General features: G+C 32.2%; 1 protein-coding gene across 4 annotated transcripts in view; it reads right to left on the bottom strand.

The window, feature by feature from the left end:
• The window catches only part of LOC140055291 (protein still life, isoforms C/SIF type 2-like), an 87,419-nt gene that overhangs the window by 36,760 nt on the left and 37,468 nt on the right, over window positions 1–13,191 (bottom strand). For all 4 annotated transcript variants that reach the window (XM_072100590.1, XM_072100591.1, XM_072100593.1 and 1 more), the window contains 2 exons: window positions 11,726–11,904; window positions 4,811–4,932 (listed from right to left, as the gene is read on the bottom strand). In XM_072100590.1, the coding sequence (XP_071956691.1) occupies window positions 4,811–4,932; window positions 11,726–11,904 (301 nt within the window). The remainder of the gene's footprint in view (window positions 1–4,810; window positions 4,933–11,725; window positions 11,905–13,191) is intronic.

Raw genomic sequence — 13,191 nt, 5'->3', positions numbered from 1 at the left:
TTCTTTGAAATAGTATATTGCAATATCAAACATTTTATTTTATATAAATTGTACCGATATTAAACAGAAAACTGTCAGCAAAAGCTAATATTATATGTGTCCTTGTGAAAATGTCGCCGTGCAATATGGTAACATATGCGTTAATTTAACAGGATGATGTACAGTAAGGAATTCAAATTATACAGAGAATATTAAAGTGCTGGACTACATACCAAGAGATATTATAATATGACGTTTAATTAGTTAATGTGAGCAATATAGCAGAATGTCACATTTCCTATTCCTAAATTCCTATTAAACCTAAACATCTCTTTTTCTTTAGTAAATTTGGAAAAATAAATTGAAATAACATTTTTCTCCCTTGAGAGTCATGTTACATCTTTCATATATTTTCTTTCCTCAATGGGATAACTCATACTTGACAGATAGTGCACATGGAAGATTGATGTGACCAAAACTAAACTACTGTAGAAGACTTGTGCCAAAGAATTATATGAGAGTCGGCTGCAAACCCATATGATGTCCAGTCTTATTGTTAAGTTTGCCGTGCAGAAAGTCCTCCAACATTAATAAAAGACATGAATATAATAATGAAACTAAAAATAATTTAATTTACAATTTATCGATAGACATTAAAACAAATTTACATACTCACTGTACATTTTACAGTTAACACCTCTGCCCTACTAATGCTATCCAGTATGTATTGTTTGTGTGACTGTCTTGAATGTTTTATAATCGATTCTAAATACATTAATTAGAGAATGAAAGCTTCACAACAAACATTAAACACCATAATTGGTCAGCTTTTTATACATTACTACATTACATTACAAAACTGAAACAACTTTTGCTATCTATCAAAATCTATACAAAACATTTTTCTTATACTCAATAAAGTATTGAAAAACGCTTAAGCTAATCTAGTGTATTGTTCATATTTCTCTTTACAAAGGATTTGCAATATCAACTTATCAATACCTTCTAATTTAATAAAACCACAACCAAAATTGAAGACATACAGGAATAAATCGACTGATGAGATAGCCAGGTATAGGTATGGTTGTGTTTCATATAATGTGTCCACAAGTTCAACGGAATGAGAAGTTCAAAAACTTAATCAAAGACACAACACTAATACGACAAGGTCATTTTGATGTACAGTAGGCCTACAGTATGGAGGACATGATTGAGTATTGGTCCATGAGAGAGTGAATTACAGTTTCATAGTTATCTAGTATCTATCTTCCTTCCCTCTTCCACTTCTCCCTAACTTCCTAAACCTCCCCCACCCCTTTATATGGACTACTGTAGTACACTAGTAAGTAGGTTGAGGGAAGCAAGTCATATATATCTTTGTTTAGCATCACTATGGAGATATGAAGCATCATATGGAGGCTTAAACACAAAATAAAGACCTTTCACCAATGACTTAAAAGTCAAGTGGTATTAGACAACTTATAGAAAATATTTCAACTTTTAACTATGAAACAAAGATTTTGTTTTGCAGTCCACAAGCTGATGCTTTAGCATGTTGAAATGTCTGTTGATGAATATACTGTACAGTAGTTACAGAATTCATCAATGTGTCAATTAATTAGTCCAAATAAACTACAAAATGTCTATTGATAATCACAATTACTTACAGTAGTCAAAGTGTTTCATGCTTAAGATTCTGTCGGTATTATACAGATATTGACTGCTTAGAGGTTAAATATAAGATTTGACATCCCCGAGGGAATGATATTAAGTTCGAGGGAATATATATTTCCCGAAGCGCCAGCTGAGGGAAATATATATTCCCCGAGAACTTAATATCATTCCCGAGGGGATGTCAAATCTTATATTTAACCGATATAAAAGGCAATATCTGTTATATTATATAGCCAAGAACAAGTCTGCTGGGTTGGGTGAAGCTAGGCTAGGCCTCCTAATAGTATTTGTATTGTATTTAAAACAAGCCTGCCTAGACACCTTACCTTGCGAAGAATAATATACAGATAATTACTAATTGATGATTCCTTGGCAATAAAATATTCACTTAGGCCTAGGTCGTTTAAATTAACAGAAGAATTTCTATCAATAAGCCTATTAATAATAATATTATAATCAGGTAGGCCGAATAAACAATAAACAATTCGTCTTCTCTCGATCTTCGAGGAGCCGAATCACCGGATGTTCAGCGCGTACTAGTTACTACCGTGAGTATTGACCAATCACAAACGGTGTTTCATCACATTTAGGGTGGACTTATAACAAATGAGGGCGCTATGTATGCATAGCTTAAATAGTTTAGAAGATTAATTTCTTCAAGCAAATTCCGTGGCCCAGCGGATGAAACGTTGTCTTGCGATGGAGTGACAATTCCACCCGAGTTCAAGATCGAGTAGATGACTTTTGTTTATTTATCGGCAAACTCGAGTGTTGCACACGAAAATTACACAGTCAATATCATCGTACTCGAGAATTTTTATGATTAATGACAGGGGACACGATTATTACGCGAAAATTACACAGTCAATATCATCGTTCTCGAGGATATATACGATTTACGATCCTCGCAGCGGTAGTCATGTGATGCAGTTTCAACCAATCACGTTCGCGTATTTACATAGGCTATGTAATATAATCAAATATTGTATGCATTCTATAAAATGTACAACCCTGTTACTTGCTATCCCTTCAAACTTCTGGCTAAAATGTTTCAGTATGTACTGTAGACTCTCAACTAGTATTATATTATATGTGGCTTTCGGGTAAAACAACTCTGTTACGCCTCTCACCTGGATAGGTACAGTAAGAGAGGACAGGTAGGAGAACGAAACTAGGCGGGGCTAGCAGGAGAGGACAAGCAGAAAAGGGCAGGCGGTGAAGGGCAAATTAAAAAACGCTATGTTGTGATGCATCAGTAATTTTAACAACAGCCAATGAACACATGATTGATTTTGGTGACAGAATTTCAATGATAGGCAATAGAAAAGTTATTCGTTGTGTCTGAACACCTTGATTATCAGCACCATGGATTACCGCTTTACCTTGCGTTAAGATTATAAATATTAAATCCATGAGTATGGAAATAGTTTTTATTTCCTTTCTAATTTATGTTCTATAAATGGCAAACCTTACTACAGTATACAGTACCTCTAAAATACTGTGAGTTGAGTTTAAAGTGTGTTATGTTTTCTTTTTAAATAAAACTGATATTGAGGATTCCAATATTGATCATGGTATTTCATTGCCTATAAATACTTTATCCTATACCTATAGCTATTTACTTTATATTTAGATTTCAGTGCAGTACACACAATACTTGTGTACCGTACTGTGTCTTTACTTTGGTGGTATCAAGGAGTCGAGTAGAGTATTTGGGCAATTTATAGATTAAATCATAGAGATGTTATAATATCTCTATGATTAAATTAAAATTAAATTGTCTTTCTGGAGTTTTGTACTGCAAGTTTTCAATAATATTTTAACAGCTTTTGATTAAGCTTAATAAGATATTACTAGATTAATGTATCGTATGCTTTACCATATTATCACAGTAACGTAATACCAATCGCTGTGCATATTCAACTGGCGTGCTTAGCAGAAAAAAACTGTACAAGCTAGCAAGCACTATTATAGCTTATTTGACTGAAGGCGTTTATTCGATCATAGTATTCTTACCTACCATTTTGTTCTAATTCAAATGGCTAAGCCTCCATTTCGGTACTGATTAGTCTAGTATGCTTGACATTGGTGGGTTTCTAGAATCCACACACTGCATACATTTAGGTCTTAATTTATACTGCAGTGTTTGCTTAGCTATAATTTCTCAATTTATTGGTTTGAATGAAATAAGCATAAGATCTGCGATAGTCCCAAAGGATTCAGTTATACTACTAGAAATATGCATCTGTTCACGCACAGCGATCATGCGTGCTAATTACACATTCTGAGTACGAGTACTGAATATCCTTCTTGTTCGATAGTGTATTATATAAGAAATACAAAGACCAAAATTTTAACGCCTATTTTACAATAAATCTTGCATAAAAAATATATTTTTTTTTATTTGAAAAATAATATTTAACATTTTGGAGTAAAAATTCTGGCATTCTACAATCTTAGTTTATGTAAGCCTATGTTCTTAAATTCTTTAGTTAAAATTTACTTTATTTTTCTCAAGAAATTATTTTTAAAAAGCATTTGATCATTAATTATGTAGTTACTGTACATAAATCAATTTACTTTTGAGTTCAGAAAAAAAAAAGAAGAGTATTAAGGATAAAAAAAAAGTGTCCCCTAAATAGAGGTTGCCAATAGTATTAAAACATATATTTGCTTATGTTTATTTCACAGGAATATCCCCTTGATAGGGGTTCCCCCTCTCAATAGAGGAGGGGTTCTATGGTACTGTCGCATAAAATAAATGAAGCTATTCAGTTAACTAAAAACAAAATAAAGCATGAAACTACTGTAGAGTGCTTTTGTAAAATATGGATATTTGTTTGAAAGAGAACAATTAGTTATTATTGTTGAAGTAGTGCACAGGCTTCAGACACAATAAAATATTTGTATATTTTATGTAATAATGACATCACATACAATACCTATACTGTACTTTCTGATACCGTATATGACCGAGCATAATTCTATGTTCGAGTATAATCCCACACCCTAATTAAGCTAAATTGGACACTTTTGTACGCCTTACTATACATTCAGAGTATAATCTCGCCTCCTTCCGCACATTTTATAGCTAGGCTGCCTGGGACTATACTGCAGTAAATGACACAAAAAAATAATTAACTATTTAAAATCTTACCTTGCAAAGTGTAATAAAATGATCGGCTTCCTCCGGCGATACAAAGTTCAAACCCCAAGCGCCACCAACATTTAAATCTCTCCACTGTATAAAACACTCACTTTTCTTTTCCAACTGCGTACCTGTAGGCAAAGAATTTCAAAATGTCATTTAATAAATCCACAACAGTAGTAAATCACCAACAATCAAACTAATGTGATTTTTTTATTACCATGTAAATGGTTTTTCACACTTTTAGAATAATTTAAGTACAATGTATTATCTTCGCGCTTTACAATGTATTGATAAATGCACAGACTATATTCATCCTTTTGTTTGTTTTCTACAGGTTCAACTCTCAATAAGATGGATAAACTATTTGATGTTCCTTATCAGCTTGAAAAAGATGAATTGAATGGTATGTTCAGGTTGTCCTAGGCTAAATGTTTCATCATGGGTTAGATTGAAATCTGGTAAGAGGAATGTGTTTGGCATCATTTTGATGATTTCAATGTGGAATATAGGCCTGAAATGTTCACAGATGTATGTGGTTACCTTTAGTGGGGGTAGAAAATGGTAGACAATTTTTCTTTGATAACAAAGTATTATTCATAGAATGATTGGAATTGTGTGGCTATGTTTGTTGAACCACAGGTGATTGGTTGAAACTAATTGATGATTGAAGTGGCTATGGTTAATTGTCTCATGTTGCACAGAATGTTGAAAACATAAAATAAGCCCTGTAATATCTCCACCCAGAAGTACTGTATACAATAAAAGAAGAAATTAAGATTTCATATTATCAATCAATTTCTTGTCTTAATTTGGTCAAAATAATAATCATCGCTCTAGCTTAATTAACCAAAAAAAGAACAAAAACTGGCCACATTCCTTCAGGGTTAAATTAACCAAGACCAATGTCTGCTATCGTCTCGGTAAAATCACCGCTAGTCCAATGCCGCGGTTAAATCTTGGCATCAGGGTACAAACTACTGCCTACAGTATGGTCAAGTACTGTAGTACTAATATCCACAAATGTGTTGAAGTTATTGTAGAGTGCAAAAAGTTATATTACATACATTTGCCTTTTATGAAAATGAACTGAAGGCTAATATGCAATAATAGTAATATGCAATACACAATGCAATATGAAAACTAAATTAATTCATGGTTGATAAATTATCATCCCAGGGAAAATGAGAAAGTGTGCATATCATCACTGTGTATCTATAGTTACCAGCTGAGCCCACACCAGTATGTTGTCATCTGAGCATCTATAGTTACCAGCTGAGCCCACACCAGTATGTTGTCATCTGAGCATCTATAGTTACCAGCTGAGCCCACACCAGTATGTTGTCATCTGAGCATCTATAGTTACCAGCTGAGCCCACACCAGTATGTTGTCATCTGAGCATCTATAGTTACCAGCTGAGCCCACACGAGTATGTTGTCATCTGAGCATCTATAGTTACCAGCTGAGCCCACATCAGTATGTTGTCATCTGAGCATCTATAGTTACCAGCTGAGCCCACATCAGTATGTTGTCATCTGAGCATCTACAGTATAGTTACCAGCTGAGCCCACACGAGTATGTTGTCATCTGAGCATCTACAGTATAGTTACCAGCTGAGCCCACACGAGTATGTTGTCATCTGAGCATCTACAGTATAGTTACCAGCTGAGCCCACACGAGTATGTTGTCATCTGAGCATCTACAGTATAGTTACCAGCTGAGCCCACACCAGTATGTTGTCATCTGAGCATCTATAGTTACCAGCTGAGCCCACACGAGTATGTTGTCATCTGAGCATCTACAGTATAGTTACCAGCTGAGCCCACACGAGTATGTTGTCATCTGAGCATCTACAGTATAGTTACCAGCTGAGCCCACACGAGTATGTTGTCATCTGAGCATCTATAGTTACCAGCTGAGCCCACACCAGTATGTTGTCATCTGAGCATCTATAGTTACCAGCTGAGCCCACACGAGTATGTTGTCATCTGAGCATCTACAGTATAGTTACCAGCTGAGCCCACACGAGTATGTTGTCATCTGAGCATCTACAGTATAGTTACCAGCTGAGCCCACACCAGTATGTTGTCAACGTGCATACTGTACAACAGACCATTTGTTTAAAATGGATCTGATATGCTTGCTTATTATTCTGATTATTGATTTTATTGGTTTTTATACTGATGACAAATAATATCAGTCTATTCTACAGTTAGATGTATTGAGTACAATTGAGTACAAGTTAAAATGACCCTTTATGTTTACCATATCAATAGATCAAATATCACAAATTACTCAATTTAGATTACACTTAAATAAACTATAGATTGTTTACTAAAATTACACTTTAATGTCAATTGTCATGTACTCTGTAATTGTTATACTCTTTTATTACCTACTATTCTAAGCATTTCATTTATCAGAGTGTTGAAAAGTTGCTATCCAATTAGAATTTGGACTATACTACGAAAGCAGCAGTGGTCTAATGGTAGGATGTCTGCATATCCTGAAAGCAGAAGAGTCAGGGTTCAAATCTCGGTTGGAAGCAGCCTTTTTTAATTTTCGAAACCGACCCCTACCCCTGGATCTGCCCGTGATTTGGGCTGTTACATTATGTGGGTCTATATTAAAACAAACATTTTTTTAATATATACAATTTAAAAATGCAATTTCTGAACTGTAAAAAATGCAATTACCGAAGTTGGATTAGAATTTATTAGATTCCTTTCAACTATTTATTTTATTCACCTTTGCCAAAAATAAAACCATATAGGGATACAGTAAATATACAATGAAACTGATAACTGTAGTTTGAGTGTGAGTAATACAATTAGGAAGTTTATAAATAATTAATTAAAAGATAGAATCTTTCCAAATGATGTCGCAACCAGGAAGCAATTCATTATCACCTATCAAGTTGGTATACATTTAAACAATAGAAATAAATACAAAGTAACTGGAATTTATCAATGATCAAATATAGTATACAGTATATCTAATTTAAAAAACAATTGCATAATGCACAATGATACTACACTATAAAAACAGAAATAATTCTTATAAAGGCTTTAAACACAAAATGGCACATAACGAAGTGTATGAATTTAAATATAAGGAAATTATAAAATTTCAAAAGAAGATTAACATGAAAAACGGGACTGAATATCAACTAAAATAATAATTAAAATAAGCAAATGAGAAATACCAAGCTTCAGAAAATGAAGGTTAAAAACATTCTTAAATTAAATTGTGGATATGACAGATTTGTCAACACTTTTTAGTGTTTACAGTATTTAGTGAAGTACAGTAACATATTACATTTTAATATCTAAAAATTTGATATCTTTTATATCCAAGGACAACACTATCCATCATCCCCCACCCAGTTTGTGAAAATATAGTAGGCCTACCTGTAATATACTGTGTATGTATAGAATTTGTATACTACTCTAGTCTCAGTATTCCTATTTCAAAATTGGTTGATGAAACAAAAATAACAATTTGAATACCTTCGTGAAATTAAATTATAGATAATGACAGTAAATATGGATGTGCATCCTCGCCTGCCGCATGTATAGAGAGAATGGCAAGCACAACTGATGAAATCACTGATTGAACTTGTAATGCAATATCTAGCTCAATTGAAATCAATTTTGATGACAAAGATTCAATTTACATGCGAATCGTTACGAGATCGGTGTGGGAATCTATTGATAATCATGCATGTGGTGTAGCTGCAGTGTGACGTATGATGCTGTTAAACACCAATACATCTGGTGTGCGGACACTCACCTAAGCAGGTTATATATAAAATCATAATGTACAACCCTGGGAAAATGTCGGTCATGGAGAATCCCAAGGATAAAGATCATGGCTAGGTAGTAGGGGAAGGAATAATGTAAAAAGTATTATGGGAAAAAAATCCGGCAGATTCTCAGTGATGTGTCTGCACATACTGTATGGAAAAATATAGTAAATAATAAAATAATAAAATTAAAACAAATTATTATTATAAGTCGCAATATAGTATAACGACATTTAAATATTTCAATTTGTTTTCCCGATATACAACAGCATATAAAATTTATTACAATATACTGATGAAACAAAATAAAATAAATAAAAATCAAGACTCTAAAATGTTGAACGATGTAAATGCTCGATACTTACATTAAATTACTTTTCAGATAAAAGTATTTTTTTCAACGACTATGATAACTCTTTAAATGATCCCAGTAAATCCACAATTTCATTGATCTAGTCCGAATTTCCTAAAGCTAAAATACAACTATAGCAGAATGCTTCTATTGAAGAGTTTTTGTTGTACAATCTAAGTGTAAGTTGGACGTGAAAAATGCATTAACCACTTTGGGCGAGAGCTATACAAAGTGCACATGTGCAAAAACTTGACCTTGTGATAAACAGTGATAAGTGCTGTAATTTCGAAAATTCTCAATACCAATTTACGATGCATTGTAGACTTTAGATGTGTTTTAATAAATATTGATTAAAGGCTAATTAGAATATTCTGTGTAATAATAGACACATTTTCATCAGAATGCGTTCGTAATGACTTCGATTTGATACATTGGAATCAGGTTTATGTTTTAATCACATAGTTCATCAGAATGTTAAGGCACAGATTAAATACATTCAATGTGACAAATGTGATATACTATTGAGATTAGAATGTGGATCAACAATAAACCACCTGTGCTGTACCACCAGGCTACAGTTGCACATGTACAGTAAATGAAGACCAAGATTATGAAAATTCATTAGTAAATTTCAATTTTCAAAGAACTTTTAATCCTACAGTATGCATTGATCATATTTGACTTTACAGAAAACAATTATCCCATATTAATATCAAAGTCACGAACTATATTATCATTTATAGGTCTGGCTTACTCGCTCTATACTGTATTAACAATTTCACTGTGCCGCTTATCCATAAGATTATTTTTACAACAAAAAAATGGAAATATTAAAGGATCTTAAGATTTTCCAAACAGGACTAGAATTTATCAATCTTTTCGGTTTAAAAGTCAAGATATTTAAGAAATGCTTAAGTGACGCTTCATTTATCAACAGTAGTACTTTCTATTGTATGGAATTGATTTTGTAATGTATAATAAGTTAAGAAAAACAAATTGCTTATGGTATTTTGAAAGACTTTAAAGGAAACATCATTGACTTAAATTATAAACATTATTTCTCACTCACTCAGAAACATTAAACAGCAATTTCAGTTTCAGATAATAATATAAGATTTTCTGAAAGACTATATTTTCAAACACTGTATTGTAGGCCATATGGCTTGGAAAATAATGTATTTATAATTATAATAATGGTAATCACACAAACAGGAAATTCCAATTTGTTTATAGTAGCTCAAACATGTTAAAGCCATACTGTAATACATAATAAATAATTCATTAAAATCATTGCATTGGTTAAAAAATGAACATACTGTACACCTAATTTTTCTAAAGCTGAAATACCATACGAACTGAATTCTACTGATCTCAACTTATTGTTTCTAAAAAAGCAACTGTAACTGAAATTAAATGCTAAATTAATACTGTACTATACAGTAGTAAAATATTAAAACATGTGTTACCACCTGAAATTAAACTTTTGATTGATGCTATCAATGTAATACATTCTTACCTTAAATTCCTCTATCATCATCACCAACCAATATGCTAATAAAGCAATACTGAAGATACCGATATCATATGAACACAAATACACATTAACTCCACTGACGACCCCAAGGCATGTTTGCTATTGGTTTCAATATATTTCATATGTATGTGTTTTCTACGCTTCCCGATTTCGCTATATCTCTAAAGGTTAATGGTTCAATAATAACTATGGATATATGTTTTTGTAATATATTTTGCTTGCATACTTTGATATTTGCATCCAAGTGTAACAGTTGGAGACCAAACTGTTATTAGCTAACATGGACAGAAAACTAAGAAACAAACTATAACCAAAATTCCATATGTTCCATAAAGTATCAGTATCGAATAATTACAAAATCTATATGAAAATTTGCCTTTGGATTTTCATTGTATCACTCTAAAATACATTTAATTGTATTTCCTGGTATATAAACACATAATTTTACAATAGTATATTATTATTAGTAATAAGTAGTTAAAATATTATTAGATAACATTTAGTGAACAACTTCACATTCATACAGTATTCCGATATAATGAATTTTTTTCATTAAAATACAAACAAGATGCAAAGACAACCAGTTGACTAGTAAAATGAACAGGAGACATACAGAAACTGAATAAAAAAAAACACCAAAAATACCATAATTTAAAAAAAACTTGCTTTTCAATAAAAGTTTGAGAACAAAGAAGGATATCTATACAAATTTGATTTCAGAGGTACATTTTTAAAGACAATTTTGATTTCAGAGGTATATTAGAGACAATTTTTATTATTCTATTATTCAAAAAAAAAATTCAGTTTACTATTTTAGAGAGCAAAAAGTTTGTCTGTGCAATCCAGTTAAAACTTCAATTTCTACAATTTGTTTCCTATGAATATTGGATGCAGGCCATCTAGCTGCCACATTATACAGTGCAGGTGTTGGAGCATTTGTCGGGACCAGGCTAAAGATCAAAGGAGTGTGTGTTGAGGCTGTGAATTTCTCTTGATATATTACCCCAGCTATATTCAGTTATTGGGAAATCAGAAAAAAGGCAAAAAGCACTACATCATAAGGGTAATTTGCCTTGGAGGAATTTTTCCCCTAAGTGTAGGCTATATTTTCTGCACTACAGTACTAAGAAAATGCCCACTAGATATAAGTTGTTGGTCTTTTTCCTATTGAGTGTTTCCAAATAATCAATTTTAATGGCAAAGTTAAATCAAACAAATTCATGATCACCCACCTGGTATTTCTATATGAACATCAATAATGATTTGGTCCATGTCGGATCCAATGACACGATATACCGTTGGAACGCCATTGTTTACACAGTTTACGATAATATCCAGTAGATTTTCAGTAAGTTTCTCCCAGCGTTGATCAGTACCCTCTAACACCAATGTATATCCCTCAGCAAGGAGTCTGTAAAAAATACAATTTGAATGATAAAAAAACACAGTTTTATCAAAATCCAAAGGTCAAATTAAAAATCCATCCAATTAATAAGGAACAATATACAACTATTTTGAAGTACACTTGAAATGATGTAACATAAGCACCGTGAAATTCCCTACATTTGACACAAGCAGAGAGTAAAGTCAATGAGAAGTGTGAAATGTGCGCCAGTTTGCTAGGCTATCCTCAGCAAAGTATACTTAAAGGAATGGCTATTGTTATGTTTAACAATAGAGGTTTCTCATCTCTATTCAATGGCAGGGCATCTTGAATAGAGGCAACACAAAGCATTGCTCAATCAACATAATCAAATGACCTTTAGGTACAGTAATTCAGTACACTTAACTCTTACACTTACTAAGAAATAAGTTAAGATACACTTCCAAGAAATAACAGTTTAAATTTAATATAACTATAGACATTTTGTTATAAGAACACATAACTGAAATTGAAAATTGCCAAAAAAAAAAAAAAAAGAGGGGGGAGGAGGCTGAAATGAGCATTTATATTGACAAACTTCTTTTGTTCTTATGTTAGGAAATTAGTGAACAAACAAATAAACAAATCATGAATAACAAGAAGATTATATTAAATATCTGTATGTTAAGCCACATTCAATGTTTTAATCAAACTAGGCATTTCAGTCGGAAATGCATGTTCATTGGCACTATACCTTTGGAAATTCCTCCATGGTTTTACCGAAAGCAACAAATACCAATAAAATCAACTATTGAGGGCACTATATGACTTGGTTAGTTTAAACTCAACGTCCGATTTTCGCATTGGACAGCTCAATCTCAGTCATGATTCATCGGTACTGTGCAACTTGGAAAAGTAGGAAAGTTGTAAAAAGCAATTTGGTACTGGAATTGTTCTGGTCAAACTGACCGGTCACTTGGATAATTGAGAACAAGACTTCAGAAATACAGTAGCTACAGTATAGTAATAACATGGAGATAGTAGTCATAGTCGAAGTACATTTGAAATTGAAACTGTATCTAATATTATTAATATTATATTTAATTAATTTTAAATTTTTAGTTTCAATTAAAAAAAAATTTTATTAAGCATACATTGTTATCTGAAACTCATCTTTAGTTTATCTCCTGCAATATATTTAATAGATTTTTATAGTAAACAAAGAAAAAAATACATAAAAAAACAAAGAATAAAAAAAAAATTAAAATTTACTTAAATTGTCCAGTAGTAGGCCATAATAAATGTATAATCAAATAATATTAATAACATTTTTAA

This window comes from Antedon mediterranea, chromosome 7, assembly GCF_964355755.1.
Source record: "Antedon mediterranea chromosome 7, ecAntMedi1.1, whole genome shotgun sequence".
Lineage (NCBI taxonomy): Eukaryota > Metazoa > Echinodermata > Crinoidea > Comatulida > Antedonidae > Antedon > Antedon mediterranea.
The sequence above is the reverse complement of the archived record's forward strand: the minus strand, read 5'-3'. Positions and strand labels throughout refer to the sequence as shown.